Raw genomic sequence first — 27,653 nt, forward strand, 5'->3', positions numbered from 1 at the left:
TGTGCTGCCAACCGGGCTCTCAGCAACTCTCATGGCGGCACTTCCGACACAGCAGTGCAAAGGACTTCAGGCAGTGCGGCAATGCCGGCTGCTGCTTCCGTCCCCTGTTGCAAGTACCGCATCTTGGCACGTATAACCCGCAACAATATTTTAAAAAATAAAACGGCAATGCTGAAGCGAGAGTTACTATATGCAAATTTTGCCTTGGAGGTGCCACTTCACAGCAGCGAATATACTGTCTATAACTGCGACTTTACGGCAGCATGCACAACCTTCTCGTGAAGCCACACTTCCAGAACTTGTCACTCTGGTGTTTTCTTATTGTACATGCGCCGCCTAATGCAGCATTGCACTCTGGTCCTCCATTCAATAAGCTTCATTTAATTCGAACTCCATTTAATCCAAATAAATTTATGGGTCCCTTCTAGTTCAAACTAGCGAGATTCAATTGTATAAGGACAAGCTCCTCTTATAAGTGTAAAACTCTTCCTGGTGCATTTCACATGTTCTTTTTCCAAGTCAGAAACAAATGCCTCAGTGACATGCAAAGTCTCCAACAGGTGTGAAAGATCTTTTATTCTCTTTGGCCGGAAAGCACACAACCAAAAAAAGACAAGCGGTACCATCACCCTCTTTTTCTTACAAAATCAAGTAATAAGACAACAATGTTCATCAATTATTCCAACCTCTGGTTTCATTTGGACTCTGGACTGAGGTATAAAAATATTCTGTTCCACAACGAAATCGTATTTTATTTCTGAACGGTAAACACGATGCACCAAAAACACAAATTCGACCTCGTGATGACGGACTTGTCGAAATACGCACGTTTCGATGGAACACATTGTTCATGAAATGAATGCTTTCACAGACATGCAAACAAGCCAAATTCATTATGGAATTTATTTTCACTGAGCCTGAATGTCGTAATAAATTATCTTATGAGCCAAATGCATTTTCAGCAGTGTTCAGATTTTGCGACCTGCCTCCTCAGCTTCAGATATGGCTCGGCTTATAACAGCTCATCAGCTGCTAGGTCAACAGAATTGTGTAAAACAGAACACATAAACAGCTGTCGAGACCGGGCCTTACAAAGTGTAGAAATTTTCCAGAATGCAAAAAAAAAAGAATGCAAATAAGGATACAACTAAGGCAAAGATTGCCACACGTTTCCAAATTATTTAACCAAATGCCAGGACCTTTCAGCTACAACGAACCCCCCTTAAGGGCAATTTCAGCTTCACAAGTTGGTTCCACAACCAACGATTTCACAAAACTGCCATGCACAGGGACACTTGCTGCACGTGGCATCCTGTCTGCATCGTAGCACATGCTCCCCATGTCGATGGAAAAAAACCTGGTTATACGAACTGAACCTCCAAAATATTCCTACTGCAACTTCTCAACAAACTTTAGCCTCGATTCCCTTTCCTCTGTGATTTGAAATGTGTCAGCACGACAACTTGCGGTGGCTGCACTTCCTGCACCGCCGAAACTTTGAAAAGAGTGTCCTCAATTAAATACAGCTTCCAAAGCATTTTCCATGGCCCTGTTTTTCCTAGTTCGATGATCCACTTTACTTGTCTTTCCTAGTATTTTTTTTTCCAGACACTGGCGAAGCCTTGGGTGTATTCTGGTCGCTGTCACTTTCAGTTTCGCGCTCCCGCCGCTCATCAGTGCCCGAAGCTTTTTCCTCGGCAGGGTGGTCTTCATACCTGCAAAAAAAAAAAGAAAAAGGAAAGAAAAAGAAAAAGTCAAATTTCAGGGCATTTAGGATTAAAGATAGTAGCCAGCTGGCAGTAGCACAATTAGGCCTAAGTGTAAGAGGCTGTGCAAATCGAAATATTGGTGCCAATGCTACAAAGAAAATTAAAAAGGAAAGCTGTCAGAGAAAAACAAGGAACATAATTTTCAGACTGACAGCACAGCAGTTACGGCTGTGTAGGTAAACCAGGGGTCATGTAACTTCACCGGGCGGCAGGTCACATACCTGAGTGAAACCTGACTACTATACCAAAGCCAGTTAAATAGAATTATCTCCTGTGTCAAACAACTTTTGAACAGTTTGCGAAGCTGCAGCAAAAATACACATTGAAACTCTTGGCTACATCGAATGAAAAAAGTAGGGGTGTGTGAATACAGAACAGTAGATTTTGAATCAAATATAGAAACGAATCAACAAAAAAAAAAGCCAAATATCAGATTGAATATCAGTAAACTCGACACAAACTTTAATGCTTCCAAATTTTGTTCAAGAAGACTGCCCCGGTTGGTTGGAGGGAGATTTGAATTTCCAAAACGGTATTCGGACCCTTCAGATGCTATTTACTCGTAAACTAAGTCGTTTCTTGGCATGAAACAAGCTTTGAGCAGTTTCTGGAATGGTATTTAAACATTCCGTGTCGACTTAGTATTTGCCTTTGGTGTCCCTTTAATTGTGACGAGACAGGCCTATTCTTCAAAATGCTGCCGTTCACTTTCCTTTTCTAATGAGGCCTTACCGCTGAATACAAAAAGCGTGCTCCAGCTGATGGACCAAAGGGTCATTAAAATCCTCAAGGTGCACCACTGGGCCTGTTTACTTGGCCGCGCACTCACGTGCTTTCATGACGCGAAGACGTACTCCGTTAACCCGTTCTCAGCACTCTGCATGCTAGCGAATGCCTGGAAGGCTGGTCAGCCTTCAACGCTTGGAAATTGCTTTAGGCATGCTGGATTTTACAACTCTGAAGAGACCGCGACCGAAGAGGCAAACGGCACCGCTGAAGGCATCGACACTGGTGAGCCGCTGATTGCCGACTTGCGCAGCAGGGGGATAGACCTTCCCGCTGCTGTTACTTTTCACGAGTTTGCCGCGATTGACAACAACAGAGTTGTGCACGAAGCTTACGGACGATGAGATTGTGTGCCAGGTGACCACACCGCCGCGAAGCGACTCGGACTTCGACGACGATGCCCGCAACCATCAACGCAAGACATTGTCAATGCTCTAATGTTGATGTCTAGTGCATATGACGAGAAGATGACGCTTGCACAGATGCAAGCAGATGTCGTTACAAAAAGCAGGAATTTAAAACAAGAGACCATCCGCGACTTTTTCCAGTCCAGTTTAGCTGGAATAAAGTTCGGTTTTGCGACTCACGGATTTTTCGAACTGTTCTTTTATACGGACTATTTTTCGGTCCCCTCCAGGTCCGGAAAATCAGTCGGCTGCTGTACAACGATCCCAAATATAACAATTTACGATTTATAACAACCGCATTTCAGTGCATTTATGATTTTCCGACTCTCCCCATGGAAACTGCTACCAGATTTAATTGTTTTTTTTAAATCGCCGTATTGCTACAACGAATGCTTCAAACCTGGTCACAGTAAAAAGAGCACACGCAAAGTGCCAAAGCAAGAACACTGCACGACGCGCTACCTCCACGCAATGTTGCAAAGGGTCAGCGGTTATTACGTAATTATCAGGAGACTGCGGCTCAGTGGCACTTCGTTTACGCGTTTGCCGATTACTGATAAAGGTTCGTGGTGACGTTTTACCTTTCAAACATCGAATTTTTTTTTTCTCGCCAGAAGCGACATATATAGGGCAATTTCATGGCGCTTGTTCGGTTGACGCATAGTCGTAATGTCGAGACCATGTCAAAGACCTTCACAGAATGGCTGCATGCTGCAGTAGTTTCCGAAGTTTATGCTTCAAGCCAACTAGAATGCTTCGCTCTCATGTGCCAGTCATGCTCTGCTGGTAGTAAAATATATCGCAAGCTCTGAAAAAAATGGCAGCTGCCCTTGCAGTTTTGAAACGACAGGTGATCGGAATCGGGCGCTGTCCTAAAAGAGCTACACGATGCCGCATTTCATTCTTTAGATGGTCGTTTCTAATGGACGTTTGCAGCCAGGTGCCGGAATGCACTGGAAACAAATATGACACTGAAAATTTGATTTTCAGACCAAAGTGCTGGTGAAGTGCAGCTACTGACATCAGCTTCAGTGTGGTTAACTTTCGAGCACCTTGAAGGGCAAGTCGATAGAGGACGAACTACTGATATAATGTCCAGTTTTCACGGAACAATAGAGTTCGTTATAAATGGGTTCGACTGTATAACGAATGCTTGCAGCCGGCTCAGTCATGCATGTTTTACCTTACATCGAGTGAATCAGCATTTTCCTGCATGCGCATTAAGAGTGATGTACACTAATCCCCAAGATTATTCAAGATTAGCGTGATATACCCTTCAATTAGAGTGATAATATGAATAGAAACTTCATTGTAATGAAGCTTTACTGTACAGTAGCATTTTTCATAGTCACTGTACTGAGAGACATGAAGTCTTACGTATTCATCTTACCCGAAGTCATGGACAAAGCTGCAGAAAAGAGCACTCCAAATTATGTCTTCCTCTAGGTATACGAAACTCACAGGACCTCTATTTAAAAAAAAATTAAACATTACTGCCTCTATCTGTCATTGCCAGGGGCTTCAAAAGAGCGTGTTCAGTTCATGATATAGCATTGGACACTAACACCCTTGGCAAGTACCATTATCATGACGCCACTTGCACCCATGAGGACACAGTCGGACAATAATGTTAGCATTCCACCTCTTAACATACTGTACTGTAGACGCAGGCAGCCTACATCGGAACAAAGATATGGAATAACTTTCCAAAGATGAGAAAAGAGAGCCTAAATTTTCACATGTTCTCAAAGCGGTATTAACATGACGGACTTCTTTTTAAGGACAATGGGCAGGGTTGTTCATAACATTTTTTCCGGCGAGCTGCATCTCCCTCCCCTGCGAACACCAAGGCTGGACGCATCCCCCCAGCCCCCCCTCCCCCCCCCCCCCCCCCCCTGCCCCTCCTATGTGGGGATGGGGGAGCATTTGTAGGGCTCAAACAAACGCTCCCCTGCCGTCGAGGGGAGCTTCGAGGGCCGCACTGCGCTGTGGAGGCATGATGCAGTGCTCACATGGCGAGCTCTCCTTAAAGTGGCGAGGCGGATTTCTCTCTCGTGTGAATACCGCAAGCTACAATTCACAAGAAACATGCTTCAATGGTGTAACACTTGTGCTTTTGCCATTTGCTGGTTTCTTCCCTTTGTGGAACAACAACTTTGTGCCAATCGAATCTGTGCTTTCAACTCATACTGCCTTTCAACCTGAGTTGCATCATGTTTTGTATTAATTGCATAGGCCTAGAACAAACAGTACTGCTGAAGGCCCAGGCAGTTTTGCAGCAATGCTTTTGTAAACATATTAAAATAAACTGAACTGATTTGAATTAGACATGGGACTAAAACCTTTCCGCAGCAGTTGCTCTATCATCTGATCTAACCAGGGGGCCAACAGATTGCAAAGCGAGGCCGAACTATTCAAGAGCTCTGAATGCAGGGATGCTGAAATATGGCGAATAAGTTCTGCGGTAATCCACAAGGTGAAGAAGTTTCATGAAATCATAATAAAATAAGATTACGGTGCTTATTATGCCCCAAAGCAACAAGTAGACTATGAGCAACGCCATAATGGAGGGAGGGGGTTCTGTAACAATTGTGATCACCTGGGGGTTCTTTAATGTGCATCTAAAAGCACGCCAGCATTTCTGTATTCTGTCCAAATCTGCTCCAAATTTGGCCGTGACGGTACGAAGTTTAACCCGTGACTACATGCTCAGAGCAGAAGGCCACAGACATAGCCACTTGGCTACCGTGGAAGGTAAAAGGAAAGACAGTCAGCTCCTCAAGCGTAGTATTAGGCTACGTCCTTTCTCCACCTTGCGTATTCCCGCAGTGCTGGTTTATCGTATTGGTACGAAAGTACCGTTTCAACTACAGTGGACTTCCGTTAATTCGACTCCAGTTACTTCTATTTTTCAGTTGATACGATCCTGACCAAAGGCCCCCTAGTGCCCATGCATTTCTATGGCCTAAACATTCACTATTTTGTTCCTAAAATTGACATTAGCCGGATAATTTGAACTTAACCGGTAGGCACACGTGCTTAACACCATATGGTGACTGCAATAACAACCCATTAAGTGGCACAGTCTTTCTCGATGGAGCTTATAGGACAGTGAATGTGTTGAACAAACATCTATCAAAAACACCTATTTTTGGGCCGCCCTACGAAGATTTTCAAGCAATAACAGTAGCTCACAATTATCCAGTTAAGGTATTTACCCAATTCCAACAGGCAGCCTTCGTTCTCCAAAGGAAATGGGCCGATAACTGCCTGCGCTATGCAATCGGACACGAAACCAAAACCACCTTCGCAGCTTTTGTATGCTTTACTGCTTTGCGTGGCTGTATAATGGCAAAGGCACATTATAAGCCGTGCAGTGAAGCAGACTTTAGAAAACCGGTTATCATACTAAAAAAAATCTAGTGCGAGATTTCTTTTTTTTTATTCATGTACCCTAAAGGCCCTTTTACAGGCATTACATAGGGGGTTACATAACGTTACATGACTTATCACAGTGAATAAATAATGAAAATATAGAAGCAAAATGAGCACCATTTGATGAGAACATAACTTGATGAAACATACTGACAAATACACTATAAACATTGATAACATACTGGAAAAAGTAGAACTACAAGGTAGTGACAACAATAAAGAATAATACAATTCTAAGCAGTCTGCATGCAATAAGCACTTCAGTTTGCCACTTTGCTTTAAGCTATTTCTACATTACTTTTCTAAGTTAAGTTATGGGGTTTAACGTGCCAAAACCACTTTCAGATTATGAGGCACGCCGTAGTGGAGGACTCCTGAAATTTCGACCACCTGGGGTTCTTTAACGTGCACCTAAATCTAAGTACACGGGTGTTTTCCCATTTCACCCCCATCGAAATGTGGCCACCGTGGCCGGGATTCGAGCCCGCGACCTCGTGCTACATTACTTTTCTACTTTGGACACACAGAAATTTGGCGCGCATTTGATTCAGAAGTGTGTTAAGCACGAGAAAATACAGCAAAATGAATCACTGGTGTATTCTGGTGTTTTTTCTGCACTTTCTTTGATTTGACCAGCCGAATAATTTGATCAATTTCGACAGTGCGGTCAGGGTCGAAGTAATGGAAGTCGACTGTATAAAAATATACCAGCTGAGTGTGGTTGTCATCGACGAGTCGCCTCAAAATACTCACTTGAACATGGCCGTGATGTCACCCATGACGAGTGCAACGCTCAGTGGCACGCCTATGCACGCTGGTACCAGGTACAGGAGCGCTGGCTGTAAGCAACATGCAACCAGGTAAGTCCTCACCCCACACTGTAGCACCATACCTTCAACCACGTGGGGGTCGAATTAGACGAGGTTACAAAATCGTTGCGGGCACAACGGCGCAACAAAAGCAGTCTTTGGAGTTAAATCGAGGGGAACACTGCTCAAGCTGGGGTGGCATTCTCGGACAATTACTTTCAAGAAATATGTTTGATTTCATGCGGCTTGCACCAGACATGTTGGCGCCAATGTGCAACAGCTTTCCCGGCACTGTGATAAGACGGTCTCTGCTCGGCACTATGCCAAGAATAGTGTCGCTTGTAGGCGCTAATGCATCTTGTACCAGTCACGCAAAAATACGGTGCGACACTATCCCTGAAAGTTATTATCAGAGAATATGACCTCCGTATTAATACGATGAAGCGAATTGCTGATTCACCGCATGGACAAGCATGACGTGGCTCAGTGCCACCGAGTTCTGTGCAAGAAAGCAGCGGAGGCTAGCCACTTGCAGTGCAGTTTGCTGCCGTTCAGCCGTGCCAGGTTTCACTGTACGTCATTTGCGCTTTTTAAGTGACAGTTCCACAACAATGTACTTAGCCCCCTAAACTGGCAGAGCGCATTCCATGCAATAATGAAAGCACACTGACACTGATGATGTACAGAAGCCAAACAGAAAAAAAAACAACCTTGTAATAATTATGTGGTAATTACGTCTACATGGTAAGCAAGATGCAGTGGTTTCAGAAATGGTCTTAAATTCTGAGCAAGCTCTTTACCTCTATTGCTGCAACTGTACCACCTCTGACATAGAAAAAGCGTTCTCAAAGAGTTTGGTACCTTACACAAGTGAGAATGGTTGCTTGAGCTGGCTTGCACAATAAAAATAACAAGTACACTGGTGTTTTCGTGAACCATAGTAACCCTCACCTGTGCATGGTTGAAATAGATCATGATGAAGATGGTCAACGCCAGACCCAGCACGTAGGCGACAAAGCTGCTCACAAAGTAAAGATTCCTTTGCCTTTTGAGGCTGCAAAAGAAAGAAGAGATTGAGGCAACCAAATCTCCAGAGCGTAGAGATGACAGAGCAAAGCTGGCACTACATTACCGAAAGGAAAGTTGTCACCCAACTTCAAGTAGCACAAACATACAATGTATAAACATGTTCTGAATTCACTCGGAAAGACTTGGAGTCAAAATAGAATTCATCCTCAAGGCATTTAATAAGGAAATGGGCTCTGCAGAAATCGACAATATAGAGGACAATTCTTGAAAGAAGTACAAAGCTACAAAGGAAAGCCAGGTTATAAGTTTAACCTTATAACCTGGCTATAACCTGCCAGTGTGGCAATTTGTATTGACAATCAAACTGCTTTCCAGACGATAATGCAAGCAAGTGACCCATATGAACTCACTCTCTGGGCTCATAAATTTCCATCTGAATTGCATGAGAATGGTTTCACAGACGAGTGTTGACAAAGAAATCGGGCAGTGAAGATTAGCCTGATGAGCTGCACCACGGCGTCCATCATGGCCCACTCTGCGGCAGCTCTGGGGCCCAAAACCTAACCAATTAGCAAGGCTTTACAGGGAATTCGCAGCCACGAGCACCCAACACTCGACTGTGCAAACAACACTGTCATTTTGCAATGCACATCTCGGCTGAAGGAGAAAAACAGAAAGGCAAACAGGGGTCACACTGGAAGCGGATAGTACAGGAGTAAGAAACTCCACGCGAACACAGAAAACTTCACTGAAACCCTGCCTCAAGCACACCTGTAGTCAAACCGCAACAGCAGGGCAATGAAGATGCCAGGAATGACGATGTCGCCCAGGCCGAGCATGGCAAAGTGTCTGCCTGCAAACCCGCTCTCCAGGAAATCTTGGGGGAACACCACTAGAAGTGAACAGATACAAAAACGTCGCTTATTTTCACTTAAAGGACACACCTGCACAAGAATTGCGCCCCCTTTTCCACAATGAACCTTGTACCAGTAAGCAAACCCTATAGCAGCTGCCACTTCACGTAAATTTGACAGGAAACATGTATGATCCTGCCCCTACCCACCTTTCCACCGTAGTAGTGTCTGACCAAGCAGTCTCTCACGACATCACTGCATTTGCTAATCTTGTGTCAGTTGGGTTGTTGAACTAGCTTCTCACCGTAGCTGCTCTAGCGCACGCATATTTTCTCATGTGTAGCAATAACACGTTTGCCACGTACCGACGCGAAGGCAGCATGCCAAATGCAACGTTTGAGTCATTCTTCTCCAGTGACATAGCCAGGGAGTGGCACACTGGGCCTTCCTCCTACCTGAAATTTCAGTGCTGACATGCAGCTTTCCCAGACTCCTCCCTCTCTTTGTCCCCCGTTAAGTGGGTGGAACTTTCTTCAGGATAAGCTTGTCTCTCTTTTGGAGTGGCTCAATGCACCCAAATGTGGCAAGTGCTTGCCCTCAGTGAGCAGCAGGTGCTACAAGCAGCTCACCATGCTGAACAAACAACCTGCACAAGTTGTGCTTGCACCACTGCACAGCACGGTAAGTGGCGTCTTTCTCTCAAGATGTAACATACGGTATGGTATGTGGGGGATGAAGGGGAACGGGCGCAGCACATTTTTCAGGCGCGTAAAGCATCATTTGCCTGCCTAATAAAGCTCCGTATGATGCGACACCGTGTGTGTCACTGTGGTTTCGCACAATGCCTTCCATTCGGCTTATGTTGTGACCTTACTCTTTTTTGTTTGGCCGAAAGTGACCGTGCAATAAGTGACCGTCCGCCACTTCCACTGTGCACGTGGTAACAAGTTTGTTAGCCCATGGTATGAACCCTGCAATATACATATGGGTAGATCAAAATAAAACTGATACCCAAGGCTGCCATCTTGCTGGGTGACTGGGATGCCGTTGCTACAAACGTGCCCTAACAGTCTCACTTTTGCAGGCAATCGAAATTCACACTATGGAGAACAAAAAGATTTGCTTAATTTTTTATTCCTGCTGTCAGTCAATTTATTGAAGCCACGCAACACTAGCAAATGGAGGAGGTTCCTGTTAAGCTCTCATCTCACAGACAGAAACAGCACTTCTTCCACGCACTGCTTTTCAATTTTAACACCGAGGGAGCATTTAGGGCCCCTTTAGAGCCAGACAACAGTGAAACGAAGGCTAACGTGAAATTGAACACATGCACAGTACGTGGGTCTCCTAGCCATTTCTACTCAGCGTACCTACGTGTAGGCGACTTTCACATCATTAAGTGGACATATTGTGAAGGACACTCCACACTGCATGTAGACACTCTAGAACAGCTTTCCTGTCAAACCGTGTAGGTATGAGAAGCTAATGCAGAGCTGGTGACGCCACAACGATTTCACTGGTTCCGAGTTTTGGGGGTGAGATTAGAAAAAAGTAATGCACACCTTTCACTTTCTCAGCTGATAAATGCCACTTCCTGGCATGAAAATACGGAGTTTTGAAAAAATATTCTACCGCTATTGAGTGATTTATTTGTCTTTCTGCTTTAGCACATGTTTAAGAGATGACAACGTTGTAACAACAATGATGTTCTATCTTTCTGCAAGCACCATAACCTCGCTCAACACTGTGATCATGCCGTCATTCTCTCTAATACTGGAGCCAAAAGATAACTCACGTTTGATGGGTGCTTCGAAAGACTTGGCAACGGTTACCATGACGTCAGTGCCAAAGACCTGCGCATGAAAAGAAGCCCACGAAAAAAAAAGAAAGAAAGAAAAAAGTTTTAGCAAGCGCACGTGGCAGCCAAATGAGCACAAATGAGGACACAGGGAGGAGTCAACCCCGACCTTCACAGAGGCAAGGTCTTTCCCGGTCTCCCGGCCCAGAGCCCGCTCACCCAGAAGATGTCGTAGACAAAGAGGCCACCCAGCAATGTGCAGCCAGTGGACACTGTGTTGATGTGCAGCAGCTCTACACCGTTGATGGCAAAGGCCAGGCCAAAGAGGTTGTTGGCCACCCAGTGCTGCAAGGTTGAGTGGATGGACAACAAGGAAAATGTTGCTGAGCAAAGCTTGCAAAGTGGCAGTGCGTCTTTCTCGCCAGCCCATAGTGCCCATAATGACAAACATATGATCAAAAAGTAGTAACTGAAGGCCTGGCATATGTATGATGAGATGGGAATCTCCCTTGGATTTGCCCCATAAACACTATGTGTACTATAGAAGCTGCCAGGTTCATTTTCAAACTCGACCTGAATGCAGAAGACAGTGCAAGAAAGACATGGATAAGGGAGCAGACGACTCAAATGCCTGTGTCATTTGCCGATTTGTCTGCGTCTTCTGAGCCGTTTCCAGCATGAAACGCATCGAACTAGCCAGAGTCAGTGCATTGAAGCTCGTTTTCCTTTATTAGTTGCCAGCAGCTCCTCGAGATTGAAAGTCCATTATGTACCGTGCATCCCTCAGTGCCCTTGTTCACTCCTGTGATGTTTTCTTAGGCATAAGTTTTTCAATTTTCTTTTAATTTTCGTTGCAGTTTCATTCCTTATGACAAAGCCATCAGGTGGGGTTTCATATGACCAGTGTCTGGATGACTATAAAAGCATTTAAGCCCTCACATGCTCTCCAACTTGGTAGGATTTCTTCTTGAAACAGGCTGCATAAGCAAAGCGGTGAATGCAAAGCCGGAGTGCTCCTTGAGCATGTCCATGTAAGAGCATGCTAACATCATAAATGCTTGACATCAGAAGCATGCACTGGTATCCGTGACAATGCTTTCAACCTCTGCCCTAGTTGTTAATAAGGTTGCACGGTGGGAGTAAAACACTGGTTCTATTTCAGGGTGTCTACCAAGTTGACCTTTCATAATTCCCCCCGAGTTTTCCAGGCTTTCCGCGAGTGCCTTTGTAATACTCCCTGGGCGACACAGAACTTTGTTTAATATCAAGACGGGCTCCCTACATCATGTCACCCAATGGTGTCACTCTCTAGCAGGCATGTTAAAAAATAAAAGAACTTAATTCAGTTTGAATAGTAAGGGGTAGTGTTTATTTTATTCAAGAAGAAAACAGAACGGAGGGGTTATGAAAAATGCACAGCAAATAAAATATATTCGAAAGAAATAGTAAAACCCATTGCAAATCGAGTCGAACACTTTCGAATACGGATAAGAAAGAGATGGATATAGAATATTGTCGAATATGAGCTATTCCTATCAACTGATAGCAAGCTAATTGGTTTGAAGCCCGAACTTTATCACAAGTGAGATTCTCCCGCAACAGCTGGTAAGTTAACTTCAACTGTCCTGACATTCAGCCCCATACACAATGCCTCAGTGTTGCGTTTCACTGTTTTAAAGAGTTTTTTTTTGCTTGGATGGGGGACACCTGCATCTCGACGTCAGTCAACACTTTGCGTTTAGAGTGCAAGCTCCTTCAAAAAAGCGGTGGCATGCTTCGTGTCCCATTCATTTCTCAATGTGTACGTCTTTTGTCTTCTTGTTCTCCTTCGGCTGTGCATTCGCCATACGGACTATTTGAAGCATCCTCTTGGACAGTTGTACAGCCAGCGTTCGATTTTTCGGACACCCTATGGGCCGCAAAAGCGTCCAAAAATATGAATGCATGTCTTTTACATCCCTTAAGGGCTCAAATCGCCACAGGCACGTCCGAAAAGCCTCTGAAGGCCTGCCAGTACACTTATTAGGCATATTGGTACTCGTACTGTGACGGGAGATGGCGGGTGCACGCGTGCATAATTAAGGAATACAAACTGTGTCCCGTGACAGTTGCCCCTTCCCACACTTGTTATGCTTCACAGCGTAACATTGTTGTAATGAGGCAAAGCTGACTTTCGGGAACCGGCATTATGCAACATTTAGTGCTTTCCGAACTTCGGAGCCAATCGCGATGACCACAAAGGTGGTGTCCGTGCCATTGCTGACAGTGGCGAATTCTTTCAATAAAAAACACGGCACAGAACGGCAAGAAACTTAATACCGAACCTCAAAGCAGCTAGGCCTAGCATTGCCGCGGTAGTGGCTATGGCTGCCAGCGGATCTGTGTGCGAGTGTGCCGGTTCTAGGCGGCGAGGTTATCAAAATGGCAGAGGTTGTCGCTTTTATTAATGCCGTTTCAGACCTGCGGTCATGGTAAAAAGTCCGGAAAATCAGACGGAGAACGGTTTTTACAGCCAAAATTTCAGACATTCTCATACGTTGATTTTTAAGGCAGAAAACTGGGCTAGTTGGCAGACTAGCGTTCGGTGTGTTTTTTTTTTTCATGTTCCTGTCCGTGTTCTTTTTACGCGCAAGAGCAGTGTCCCCTTATACATTGACCCTATAGGGTACATAGTGGTGCCGAGAAGTCGTCCGTCTGGAAAGTCGCTCGTCTGTACTCTGGCAACTCCTCCAGCCAACGACGCAGCGTCAAAGACCATTCGTTATGATTTCTCTCTGTTACTCGAGCCAGCATTACCTTAACTTTCATTCCCTTTCAATAAAATTACAGCAAATTTTCCCTGATAGAAGCATAAATTCCCTCAGTTTTCCCCGAGCGTTTCCCATACTACTCATAATCCCTGAGAATTCCCAGTTTTCCCAGTTGGTAGACACCCCGTATTTGCAACATTGCTTGCCTAGACCTCAATCCTCTCTAAGTAAGCACCACCTCCAGCTGAAAGTATCTCTCCCAGAGTGGTGAATGCCTACCTTTTTCCAGAGATACCAGACTCCAAATAAGCAGCAGAAGATCCAACAGGCTATGTCGTCGTAGCTGAAGCGGTAGTCAAAGTACTCTGCACAACGTCAACAGAGATGGCACCAGCTAACACTTAGTAATTGAAATTGATTTATTCATTATAGATTACAGGTTATACAAAAGAATAATATACCGAAGGAAAACAACACAATGTTAAAAGCAACTGCCAATGCTAACATTTTCCTGCAAGTTCATAGTAGATTATGACGATTGGCTTTAACTCAACTATAGTCAACTGCTGATTACCAAACAGAATAAGCAAAAGAAAAACAACATAGCAAAGAAAAAAATGGCAAATGAGCCTTATGAACGTTTAATGCAATAAGAAGCCTGAAATCAGAGAGGAGACTGATGCAAAATTGAGATATTACATAATGACATCTTTGGTGCCTCAGGCCAGGGTGTAAGAAAAATTTTTATGGAGGGAAGTTTTTTGCTTCAACTATTATTTCTTTTATTGGTAAAATTGTACTATATAACACCAACACAGGATGACATATGGAAAGCATGCTTCACAATACTACCGTATTTACTCGCATAATAGGCACATCCCCAGTTTGGCCGTGAAAAATCCAATTTCTTTATTTCCGCGGATAATAGGCACACCCTGAACTTGGCACTGTGATCAGTACCGCATTTACATGATTGCAAGCCAATGCCCTCCTCCCCCTCTACCTCGGGTATAAAAAAAAAAATGCAGGCACATTCCACAACCCAAGCTTATTAACATATTTGCTGGACTACTAGTTCTCATTGTGTTGCTGCTGTCACAGCTGCTGAGGACCCACATCACATAGAACATCGCGAAAACCAGTTCTTCTGTTAACCAGCAATAACTACCGACACGCCCCTCTCCGAACCACCGCGAAGCCAGCGAGCACGACGACCTAACGCGGCCATAGAAAAAAAAAAAATGCATCAATGAGCGAAAAATAGTTCTTCCATCAACTATCGATAACACCCCTCTCTCCTCCAAACCACCGATGTGCAAGCTTTTCGCTACCTTCGCTGAGACAGCTCGGAAAGCTGGGCGACTCTCGGAGGCCGGGCCACTCGACACAAGCGACAGTGCCATCGCCATCAATGCTCCACACAGGCTCACACAGGCAAAGAAAAGAAAAAAACGCCACATCTCGCCATTTTGCAAGTGGCGTGCAGTTCGTGTGGTCGCGTGTTCCGCAATGGGCAAGTACGACAGCTACACGGCTGCATTCAAACTGAAAGCTGTGCATTATGCACTCGAGCATGGGAACCGTGCTGCAAGCAGACATTTCAGTGTCGGAGAAACAAGCATTCGCTACTGGCGAGGTCAGCAAGAAAGACTTCAGGCCACAAAGAAGTCACGACGGGCCTTCTGTGGTGCAAAGTCCGGAAAGTATCCTCAAGTGGAAGAGCAACTCGTTAAACACATGCGGGGCCTTCGACAGGACGGTTGTGCAGTGTCTCTCAACGTAGTGCAGACTGAGGCACGCAGAATTGCCCGAGTGCAGGGCATCGAAGCAAAAGATTTCAAAGCAAGCTCCGGATGGACAACGCACTTCATGCGACGCCATGGACTTACCCTGAGAAGGCGCACAACGTTGTGCCAGCGCTTGCCCTCAGCCTATGAGGACAAGGTACTGGAGTTTCACCATTTTGTTATACGGCTCCGGCAGCAAAAAAACTTCACGTTGTCCCAATGCACATAAGACCCCTCTCTGTTTCGACATGCCGAGAAATACAACCGTAGAGGAGAAAGAAGCACGAAGTGTGCTTATTCGAACATCTGGTGCAGAAAAACAAAGGTGTACTGTCATGTTGGCAGTGACTGCGAATGGGCGCAAATTACCGCCTTATGTTATCTTTAAGAGAAAGACGCTCCCAAAGGGAAATTTCCCTCGAGATATCTACGTCAGGGTCCAGGAGAAAGGTTGGATGTCCGCGGAGTTGATGGTGGACTGGGTAAAGACCGTCTGGGGCCGGCAGCCGGGCAGCCTGTTGTATCCGGCCATGCTCGTTTTGGACAGTTTTCGCGGGCACCTTGTAGAACGTGTACGAGAGAAGTTGTTAGAGCTGCGTACAGATATTGCCGCGATTCCGGGAGGCCTCCCATCCGTGCTGCAACCGTTGGACGTGTCCTTAAATAAGCCTTTTAAGGACAACGTTCGAAGGCTGTACACTAACCTTTTATACTAGATTTATAGGTAAATTATGTGAGAGTAGCCATATTCCTGACATATGTTCAAATTTAAAGCGCGAGAATGTGAGCTGAAAAAATTTCGTAAATTTTACCCCGCATAATAGGCGCACCCCAAACTTTAAGCCGAATTTTCTGAAAGTGCGCCTGTCATGCAAGTAAATACGGTAGCCTGCCTTTTTTTGTGCAACAGAGGAATTTTATTTGTTAATGATGCTTCTGCAATAGCAAAGCAGCCATGCTTAATGTGAGGAGAGGTTTCCCAAGCTAGAAAAAAAAAAATGCGAGAAGGAAGGGCTAGTGGCTACATCACTCCGAAGCTCATGCTCCAGTACCTCTCAATGTCGTGCATTTAAGACATCTGGTCGGGTCTAGTTAATTGTTTATCGTCAGTGTACTACTTTTCATTCTAAAGGAATAATAGAGTCAGCTTTTTAGAACCTTAAGTGCACCAAAGAAGCCAAAATACTAAAAAAAATACTTGTAGGCATGTGACATCACACCTAGAACCGATGATGAGGCTTATGTGCAATGTTCACCAAAGTTCGGTCTTCGTTTTCTTCCGTAATAGTGAATGCAAACCTAACATGAATGAAAGGAGTTCTGAAAGATTGATTCGCCAATGTAAACTGATGTAGTACAACTCTTTAGCATCAATTTGACCTGCTACTTCTTCAGTCGGAATAAAAGGTAAAACCCTTCTGCACTTTCTCACAGCCCCCAATCACGTCTCACCTTCGCACTCATCAGTCTGCGTCGTCGACCACCGCTGGAATGAGATCCTGTACTCCCAGCGATAAAAGTCACTGGGCAGCAGACTTCGCAGGACGCGGCTGAACGCCGGGCTGCACAAGCAAGAAGTCCAAGGTTAACAAGAACGCACGGAAAGTACGCGAACACCAGCTGACACCGCCTACAGAAAAACTGCTTCGGTGCTACAAGCGCACCTCCTGAAATCTCTGTACCCACATCAACTCAGGACTTTGAGCCAGATTCTAGCTTCTTTAAGTTGCCTCGAGTGTACAGATCCAAAACAATTGATCCATATTCAGGGCAAACTGAAGTTTTATATGCTATTAAACAACAATTTCATTGTGGGGCAAAACAAAGCCAGATCAAATGACTAAGCCAGACCACCACTTTATTGCTTTGCTTGCTGGTTCACACCACGGCTGCTGCGGCTCAATTTGTGAGCCCTGGCCGCTAGAAGCGCCTAATGGAAAGTAAGTTTCAGCCACTTCGCTTTAACACGAGTACCTTTGGCTGAAGTCTGACACTTCTAACCAAGGGGGCACATCAGCTGGCCTTTGGTGAGCTGTCTCAAACCCGTTCACGTTTCTTGTACAGGTTAGTAAAACCTACTTCAACCTTTAAATCTAGCAATCCCTACTTGTTCCAGCTGACGTGCCCTAAGTGTATGTGTACATTGTGTACCATTGTTTCCAGCTTTGTTTCTTCGTTACTCGTGCTTTACAGCGATGTCAAGCCTAACACAGGCCGATCACCTGAGCAGCTACTAGGCGAACTGCTACAGGGGCAGAAAGAGATAAAAACTAGGCTAGATGAAATTGAATCGTGGTTTAAAATGTTTGAAGACACGGCTTCAGCTATAACTGGAGCGTGTTCTATAGCTCGCAGCTTGGAGAAGAACGTGCAGAACTTATAACTTAAACTTGCCGATTTAGAGGACTGCAGCCGGCGTAATAACCTTCCTGTGTTTGGTGTTGAGGAGAAAGCAAATGGGACGCATAAAGATTTCAAAGAATCTGACCTCAAAGGTATTTTGACAGAAATGCTGGATGCACATGCCAGCTCGGCTGAATGGATACGAAGAATTAGATGGAAACAAACTGACAAAGTGTGACCAGTAGTCGTAAAATATGATCACAAAGAAAATTAATATTCTATAAAACTACTCCAAGATAAAAACAAAAACATATCTATTTCTGAGGATTTTCCATAAGCACAAGAAAGAGAAGGAAACAACTGTGGGACAGTGCCGCTTCTAACAAAAAGAATGGCCAAAAAGTCAACATAAGATAGACAATGACATGTTCAATAGGATGAGGAATGAAACATCCGGGTTCCGCTTCACCGGCAAGATAAAAGCTGTCCGTGAATTACACCCCCCGAGAATAAGCCGTTCGTGTGCATTCAGTTGAATGTGCCAAACATCGTTAAAATAGCTGGCCTGGAACTACTTTGCTCACACACAAGCCACATATCATTTGCTTAAACAAGCCTGTCGTTTGTGGCTGTGGACATGCCACATTGCACTTGTTAGGAACAAGAAAATATCTAGAATTGTTTGCTTACAGACAGTGCTCGTGGCATAGCCATTATGCGGAGTTTGTTACTTTGAATGTTGAAAAGTCACCCCCAACCTGTTTTCATGGATTTCAAGGAGCACATGTATTTTAAAGGAGCGTTAAAGGACCTTGAATCTCCTTTTCCAAATTCAAGGGTTTTCAAGGCTTTCAAGGAGGTGTACGAACCCTGCGACATCCCCAACAATGTTGATGACGCCAGGTCTGGCAGATCAAGACCAACTTCAAATAAAATTATCTTATGTTGCTAATTTTCGTACTAGCACAGTGCCATCTATTTACATGCAAGATGAGTTTAGTAGCGTTTCTATAACTTCAAGAAGGTGCTTCAGTACTCCTTTAAAGAAAATGAACTTAGACAATATGACTGACACTCACCTCAATATGTGAGCGAGAGCTAATACTCCAAGTAAAAAGAAGTATCCCGTGAGCAGGAGGTTGATGTATTCTTTTGAGAAGAGCTGCACACAAAAAGATCCACAAAAATACTGCTTGTTACGTGAACACCCCACATATTGCCTTACAGAAGAGAAGATAAAAGCACTGCTTAAAAGACAAATGGAAACATTCTCACAGAAGTTTTAACTAGTCATACTCACTCAGCAGCTGCATGTCCTTCACAGCCAAATGCAGAGCGCTGCAATGCATTTAGCAGTGCATGCACCATAGTTATGTAAACTTGTGCATCGAGCCTCAATGCCAGCAGGCACATTAGCCAACCAAGAGCATACCACCAATGGCTCTTTTTTTCTTTTTTTTGCGTTCTGCTACCAGGTGTCCCAGTTTACACAGAGCAAGTTTTAAAAGAAAGGTGACGCATTCAGTGCAGGTGAAACCAACTGCATACTGTAAGACAGTTTTATAGCACAGAAGTTTAGAAAAGGAAAAAAACCAGTGAAAGGAAAGAGCTCATAGAAGAACACCCGCTACTACTACTACTAGTATAGTAGTAGTAGTAGTGCTTGTCTTTCTGTCCGCTCTTTCACTCTTTTCTCCTTTTCAAAATTTTTGCGCTACGAAATCGTGTCTCACAGTAACACAAGTTATCTTGCAAACTTACTGTATGTTGTGCTCTCAGAAACTTCCTGGATAAGCCTGCAGTAAATGTCTGCTCTTGTTAATAGAGTAACAGTACTAATTAACAAACTTTAGCTGTTGTCCTTATAATTTCGAATTGTAGGCAACGTAACTTTTTTGCAGCTGTTATTTCCTGCATTTAAAGGGAAGCCACAAGTGTGCACAGGCTATGGACCGCATGATCTGTTTAAAGGCATTGCAGGCTTTCCTCTAAGCACAGGAAAACAAGGTACATGCACAGCAATTTAACTTACTGTTCGCTGTTGTGTGCAGCTGCATTAATCCCAAGAGTGGCACGCATTCGTCCACATGGCTGCACACAAAAACTACTTATAGGCTGCCCTTCTCACTAATGGGCACAGAGTATACTGTATCGCAGGCACAGCTGATGGGGAATGCTTTATAAGAAATGAGCATGTTTTGTAAACTCCTGAAGCTAAACATTTCGACAGAATTGCCTGTCTGGTTGGGAAATTGATTATGACTTGAGACTGACTCCAACCAAATAACTGAATTTTATTAGCCCGACGTTTCGGAGCCCATTCGGCTCCTTCTTCAGGGGTGGTAAACTCCTACACTACTCGAAAGCAGTCGTGAAGCAGTCAAGCTCACTTACGTGTGCACCTAAAGCATTGAAGATTGAAGTGATGAAATTACTGTTAACTAGCTGGCTGTGTGCATGGGGCAGAAGCTGTTACACGAATAGATATGTGTCAAGTTAACTTGTGTCAACTAAGGCAAGAGTCGAATTTATTCATAAAATTCACCACATTCCTGTCAATCCGTATCAGCTATCGGAGAATCAACATCGCACAATATAGAATTCGGCACCTCGAGGCACAAGAAGGGGCCCCAATTACACGGCTATTCAAGGTTTAAGGGTGCAATTGGGGACTCGAACGCCTTCATCGTACCTTGAAGAATATGTACAAGCCAAACAGTGCTCCGCTGGCTATGACTGGAAACATGGCAGCATCCTTCCTCGTCATGGTTTCGGGCTTTTCGCCAGACTCCTGTAAATAGAAAGATGTTGCGAAAGGCTTCAACGTTTTATTCAAGAGACGATGAATGTACAGAAACGGGCAGCGAGTTCGCATTGACGTAAGACTGCACGAACATTTAAAGCAATTTGAACTTGCCAAAGAGAAAAGCGGCAATGTTTTCTGCGTGCCGCTCAGTCGTTTACTGTGCGTCACATGTTTCGGTTTTCGCACATGGTATCATTTAGGGTGTGTTCGTGCGTGAACAAGCAATTGAATTCGGCAGAAGACTGTTTCGCTGACAGTTCTATCAGGTATTGAAAACAGTGAAAGCAATAAGAAACCCGTAACGATGTGTCGCAAGGCATGAGCCTAACTGACACGTCTCCTTAGCACCACGACAGGTATTTAGAGTACGGCGCGCTATTACTAGCGGAAAACCCTGACCAATGTCAGAGCCACGTGAGAGAAAACGTATCAAGTTCAAGCGCATACAGACGCTGTCGCCGGCGCCAAATGACGCCAGTTTCGCTGCTTACGTGTAACACACGGCGCTGACATATGTTGCGGAGAGCAAGGGGCGAGCATACTGGCCTTTTGTTTCCGCTGGTGTGTGACGGATTTGAAAGCGCCCAAGACGATGGGGAAGAAAGCCATAAGCATGATGCTGGTGTAGGCGACTGCCTGACCTGCGGGAGTCGGCTGGAACTTAGTAGTTTCATTTTTGACGGCTTCTTTGAGCGTCTCGTTGACCTGAGCTATCACGTCGTCCGCTGCGCCCGCCATGTCTGCACTAGAGAGGTCGCAACCAGCGCGACCAATGTTCAAGAAGCGCGCAAACTAGTGGAGTGAAAAATTAGTGTCGTCATGGTGACGACATATTGCACGAAGTAGTTCCTCTTATACCGCCATCATCGGCCACTGGGAAAATATTGTTATTAAACAAGATTCTTGGTGCATTTTTGTTTAATGTTCTTGCATATGCACTCAAGTGCACTTCATTTAACTTTGTCGTAATCACAAGAGTGTACAAACAAAAAGAACCGACATCCACCCATATTTTTGTAGGAAACTCTATGCATCCGCCTAACCGTCTTTTGTTGTCATAGGGTGAATATCACAGAAACTTTATGGTTAATATAAACAACTCTATGCATAGCTCTATCCCCAGTCTTTCCCAACCTTCCCTGTCCCCTCTCGCTTTACGTCACGCATGCGCGATTTGTTCTTCGTGCTGCGGCCGCGGCCACCAGCAAGCACCACGGAGCTAACAGAGCCAGCGCCTCCTAGCCCCATTATGCCTATGCCCTCCCTTCGGACTCTGGCCATAGCTCTGGCTTGCGTCTAGGCATGGGCTGGCCAAAGTTGCGTCGTGCATACCGCTTTTGCTCGCTGTTTACTTGATGCAGTACTTTCGGTGCTTCTAATTGATTTGCAAACTAGTCATCTGCGTGTCTTCCTTGTGGAAGTGAGTAGTGCCGACCTCGTAGCAAAGTGCCGGTTCTGGGATTGCGTTTTTGGTACAGTGCTGCTGTCGTGGCGCGTCGTCACTGGGAAGCAAGTGTGGTTTGTCGCGTTGTGTCCTGCTGATGCCCGAGTAAGCGTACATTCAACACCCAGCCAACCTGCGTTTCTCATTTAGAGCACCTCTGCATGTTGGTGATCAGCACGCACCTGTGGCTTTCATGAATGATCTTTAAAGAAACGCACATGGCGTCTCGTTGACCCTTTTTTGTGCCGCGTGCGTTCCTCTGGTGCGCTTCGCGTAGCGGTCTGTCATTTCGCTCGTGCTCTGTGCAACCGCAGGCCATGGAGAACGACGGACGCGACGCGGACGCCGACAGCGTCGTCGATTTCGCTCGCCACCGAGGAAGCAACGAGTACGACTCCAACTTTGAGACTGACTCGGAGTCGGTGGTCGCGGGCGACGAACGCTCTCGCAAGGACCTGCTGGTCGCGGCGTCTCCGCCGCGACGCGAGCCCAAGGCTCACCGGGATGTCGTGGTCAAGGAATACAGCCTCGAGGAGAAGCGGCGTGAGCGCAACTGCTTCCTGGCGCTGGACGCCTACACGAGGCACAAGAAGCTCATCAACGACTACCTGCTCTGCTACCCGGGCGCTACGTCCAAGCTGAAACGAGACACGAGTCGCGATCGCACCGACTTTGACATCATCCGCGAGAACCACCAGTTCCTGTGGGACGAGTCGGACGACGAGGAGCCGCCCACCTGGGAGAAGCAGCTGGCGAAGCGCTACTACGACAAACTGTTCAAGGAGTACTGCATCTGCGACCTGACGTACTACCAGGCAAGCAAGATCGCCATGCGCTGGCGCACAGAGCAGGAGGTGATCGCGGGCAAGGGGCAGTTCAGCTGCGGCGACCGGCAGTGCAAGGAGCCCTCGGGGCTGCGCACGTGGGAAGTCAACTTCGCCTACTTCGAGAAGAACGAAAAGAAAAACGCCCTGGTGAAGCTCAGGCTGTGTGCGGAGTGCTCGTTCAAGCTCAACTATCGGTTCCAGAGGAAGGAGCTCACCAAGAATGCGACGAAGAGGTCGTCATCTAAGCATGACGGTGGCTCGGAGAGGAAGAAGGGCAAGATGGATCAGACTGAGCGTGAGAAAGCTGGCGGAGAACCCAAAGTAGACGAGAAAGAAGTAGCCAAAGATGCAGAAGAGTCCATCTGGAGCAAGCCGAGCACTGCTGAAGAAGAAAAGAGCCAGGAGGAAGAGTTTGATTCCTACCTGGCCGACATGTTCCTTTAAGAAAATAATCTTGACGATTTGCTCTTTTGAGCTCTCTGCTCTTTGTACTTCATCCGTGAGTGTTGCTCGCTTACCTGTGATGATGCCAACAGGACAACTTGGGAGTATGCCTTTTTGCCACGCTGGTAGGCAGTGGAAGGACAAGTGTAACAACTTTTGTGCTTGTTGGGACGTGGTGGCGCGAACCGTTGCTGCTGACTGGTTGTCATTTAGTGGCTTGGGACCATGAGGATAGTGATAAGCAGTTTTGCTCAATTACGAAGTGCTCAGTGAATTGTTTCAGACCAGCGTATGCAATGGCAAGATTCTCGCTTATTTCTAAAAACATTTTTTGATTTCCCTCTATAATAGCATGAGAAGAGGGAGGGATTGCGAGGCATAAGCAATGTTGCTCCAGTATCAAGTCCTCTGCAAAAGGCTTGGTGTGAATAGTTTCACACTAGCATTTGCAACAGCAGTTGCGTTCATGAAGTTTTTCTTTTCTACACATGCCACCAAGTGGCGTGACAAAAAAAGTAGAGGATTGTGAGACAATTAAGCAGTGTCAAGTAGTACGAAGTGCTCTGTGAAAGGATATGTGGATTGTTTCATTCTAGAATTTACAGTAGCAAGTGTTTTGTTTATTTCTATATGTTTTCCCAAAATGTCACCAAACAGCGTGATAGAAATAGTGGATTGTATAGTTTTACATTCGCAGGGTGCCCTAGAGGATGCTGCAACAGCAAATTGAATTTGGAGAGTTAACTTGTTTACAAGGAGTGGAATTGCAGTGGGGTAGCCATGTACCATGTTGGTGGATGGAGTGTGATAATATACGAAACCTGCCAGGGCAATTTCACAGCGGTAGGAAATGGGATGGAATTTACAATTTGAAAAATAGTGAGCACCCTCCACTTGATGTTTTCCAACCAAGAACTCTCATCATAGACTGCATTTTACCCTCAGAGTGTGCCCCCCTCCCCCTTAGTCCAGTGCTCCAATGACCATGGCGATGTTGCAGGTTACCGGACCAGCACTTGCTGAACCTACATGCTTACATTTCTTGGCACAGCCTCCTAGCTCTTCGAGGAAGGAAGTGTGAGCACAAAGGCTTTTCCAGATATATATATATATATATATATAGAGAGAGAGAGAGAGAGAGAGAGAGAGAAATTAAAAGAAGGGCAGCGAGGTTTTTGGCAGAATAGAGGTGCATAAGGGGTTCGGCAGAAGTAAAGGCAAGCTGTCAAGTGGGAACAATAGTTTGTTCTGTTCTGCTATTCTATAGTTGAGGTTATTGGTTGGAAAATGCCCTTGCTCATTCATGCGCAGTGCCATGTTTAAAACTGGCCAAATGGGTGCCCTTGAAAGGCATAAGAAAGGGAAGGCATATGAAATGTAAGGATCAGTGCAGTTGGTTGGCCACAATACAAGCTGTGGCAGTGCTATACACAAATATGTTTCTAGCAAGAGTGCTAAGCTGCCCACACTTCTCAAATTTAGGAGTAGTACATCGCACAGGTGCCATGTTTCAGCTGGGTCACTTTCAGTGAGTGCTGATTGGTCGAGCTGGCAGATGGAGTGCCCATTGCTTTGGCCTCTACGCCAAGCAGAAGCGAAGTGTCCTCGAAAGTGACCATTCAAGGCAGTGATCACTGTTGTAATGTGCAAAGACATGACATGACAAGAACTTTAATTGAGTCCTGAGGGACGGACTGAGACCTCGGGGAGCCAAAACCGAAGGCTCCAAAGAGCTTCCCTTTTTTTCTTTTTTCAAGTGGCTTGCATCTCATGGTCAAAAATCAAGCTCACTACTACTTATTTGTGTGCGCACTGTCTTCGGAAACATCCTGAAGATTGAAGGCTGGCAAAGGCCTGGTGCTCGTTTGCTGCATGTGGCCTAATTAGCTACAGTATGTTGTGATCTTGGCTGCTTCAGTCATTGGTGGCCTGTGCCGTAGATTTTAGCACTGCCTGTTCTGTTCTACATCTAAAAAGAGTGAATCTCTCCAGCCAGCATTATTTAAATACACGTGTCCAAGCTTTCAGTTTGGCCGTTCAGGCATTGCTGAAGTGAAAGGCCTGGTACTGCCTTTGGCACAAGAGGTGTTTATGTCGGTATTGATTTTAAACGGCCAAGAGGAGATGTTTATTTTTTTTATTTTTTTCGTACAATCGTTCACGTGCATTGCTTGGCAGCCTATCAGACATGTTGGCAAAGTTGGTGCATAAAGCATTTGATGCTAGCGTGGTGAAATTATGCTTTATGTTTGTGTACGTACACATAGCAGAAGCAGCTTCGGTGTTGTCTGATGTCATTGATTGCGTGTTTTAAGTTTGTGCCCAACTTCAGCTGCACTTCGGGAGAAAGCAGCCATATGTGATGCATTGCTTTTTGATTATTATTTATCTCTGTGAAGCAAGAGCAATTATGCAAGTATGGATGCACTTTACCTGTTTTATTTATTCTTGTAAAGGTGTTTTATTTTTATTTTAGCATTCTGAGGTGATGTGCCAGGCTCACCGTGAGCCTGTATTTTTCAGTTTTTAGTAATCGCCATTTTTCTTGGCAGTAGAAGATAAGCACAAGCAAGTCGGGTGGCAGAGTTTATCATGTTTTCATTTGCTCATTCTGCTCTGTAGCGGCATGCATTGCATGAAAGCTGATGTGTTTAATTTTAATCTTTTCACAAAGTTGCGAAGCTCTCTATGTATTAGGTGAGAATTTTGTGTACTTTTTGCATTGCATTAAACTTGTCATTATGATCCAGTTATCTTTGTTCTGCTAGCGCATGTGAAATGATCAAAGAACAAAATGTAGGTTTGGGCTAGTTTGCAGTCCATTTTGCTATTCACAACAGCATTACCAGCACAAAAGTAACGGGGACCTAGCTGATGCCATCACAAAGTGAAGCATTGATTTTGCTGTGAATTATATTTAACACTGAAGACATATTTAAAAGGTCATTTGGCAAACTGTACAATCGGAAGCAAAAAAGAACACAAGAAAACAGGAAAGACTGAACTTGTCAAGGAAACTCCGCATGGTTCCTGTGAAATCGATCCTGGCTCCTGTTTAAGACGTGCTAATACGCGTTCTGCAGGACTGTAAAATAAAAGTTACTCAATCAATCAATCCTTGTTTAGGCAATGATGAAGCAATCATCACTGAGGCTGAAGCTTTCACCTAGTTAATGTTTGGTACAGTGTAAAAGTGAAGAGTAGCTGCTGCACCTATTCGCCTCCGTTTCTGAAGACATTCTGAAGACTATAAAGGAGGTTGACAGATGTGGGTAGGATCACGTGTGGCTTAGGAGAAAAAGAAAAGGTGACATTCACTATAGCATGCACAAAAGAGGATGAAGGTGAAAGCCTGCATGCTGACAAGACATTCATTAAATTGACATTCTCATTCATAAGCATTGTTCCTATTCTTTCGTCCCACCAAATGTGGGTTCAAGTTCCTTGTTCACCTCTCTCTTAATTCGCCTTAACAGCAAAGGTCATAGGTTCTACCATCAGTGGTGGCACCATCAGTTTCGGTGCCCTATAAATTTGAGGTCACCAAAGTTCAAGGGTTTGACTCCCACCATGGTCATGGGTTCGAGTGCCTGAATTCGCTTTAGCACCAAGGGTCATGTGTTCGACTCCCACCAATGGTGGCACCATCAACTTTGGTGCCATTGATCTCTGGTACCATCAAAGGTGAAAGGTTCGACTCCTACCAACGATCGTGGGTTCGAGTGCCTTAATTTAACACCAATGGTTCGTGGGTTCGACCATCAATTTGGTGCCACTGAATTTTGGTCTCTGCGAAAGTCAAAAGGATAAAAATTCAATGGGATCAAAATTGATGGTGCCACCATTCATGGTCGAAGCCACCACCTTCGGTGGGAGTGGAACCCTTGACCTTTGGTGGGACCAAGATTCAATTGCACCAAAATTGATGGTGCCACCATTGATGGTCGCGCCGACGAGCATCGATGGGAGTCGAACACTTTTGGTTTGACTGCCACCAAAGGTCGTTGGTTAGAGAGCCTTAATTCGCGCTAACACCAAGGGTTGTGTGTTCGACTCCCATCGATGCTCGTCGGCTCGACCATCAATTTTGGTGCAATTGAATCTTGGTACCACCAAAGGTCAAGGATTCGACTCCCACCAAAGGTGGTGGCTTCGACCACGAATGGTGGCACGATCAATTTTGGTCCCACCAAACGTCGATCGTGGGTTCGAGTTCCACAACGGTTGTGGGTGGCACAATCAATTTTGGTGCTATAACGCCAGGCAGTCAATTTTTCGATAACGGAATGCATCATATAACCGCGCAAACGACAACGGACAAAGAAGGAAACACACAGGCCAGGTCCTTCTTTGTCCGTTGTCATT

The 27,653-nt window shown here is 45.2% G+C and overlaps 2 protein-coding genes across 2 annotated transcripts; one reads left to right on the forward strand and one right to left on the reverse strand.

The window, feature by feature from the left end:
• Positions 1-552: 552 nt before the first annotated feature.
• LOC139061215 (minor histocompatibility antigen H13) lies at positions 553-21,345 on the reverse strand. The gene is made up of 11 exons (XM_070540881.1): positions 21,120-21,345; positions 20,460-20,558; positions 18,847-18,929; positions 16,877-16,986; positions 13,917-14,002; positions 11,107-11,232; positions 10,885-10,942; positions 9,007-9,127; positions 8,158-8,260; positions 7,151-7,236; positions 553-1,715 (listed from the first exon to the last, which is right to left on the reverse strand). The coding sequence occupies exons 1-11, from the start codon at positions 21,309-21,311 to the stop codon at positions 1,577-1,579; spliced, it is 1,203 nt and encodes a 400-aa protein (XP_070396982.1). The 5' UTR covers positions 21,312-21,345; the 3' UTR covers positions 553-1,576.
• A 306-nt stretch (positions 21,346-21,651) lies between these two features.
• Positions 21,652-26,033, forward strand: LOC139061216 (protein FRA10AC1 homolog). Its single transcript, XM_070540882.1, has 2 exons — positions 21,652-21,993; positions 22,332-26,033. Exon 2 carries the CDS (start codon positions 22,335-22,337, stop codon positions 23,286-23,288), a length of 954 nt encoding a protein of 317 aa, XP_070396983.1. The 5' UTR covers positions 21,652-21,993; positions 22,332-22,334; the 3' UTR covers positions 23,289-26,033.
• Positions 26,034-27,653: the final 1,620 nt, after the last annotated feature.

This window comes from Dermacentor albipictus, chromosome 6 (genome assembly GCF_038994185.2).
Source record: "Dermacentor albipictus isolate Rhodes 1998 colony chromosome 6, USDA_Dalb.pri_finalv2, whole genome shotgun sequence".
Lineage (NCBI taxonomy): Eukaryota > Metazoa > Arthropoda > Arachnida > Ixodida > Ixodidae > Dermacentor > Dermacentor albipictus.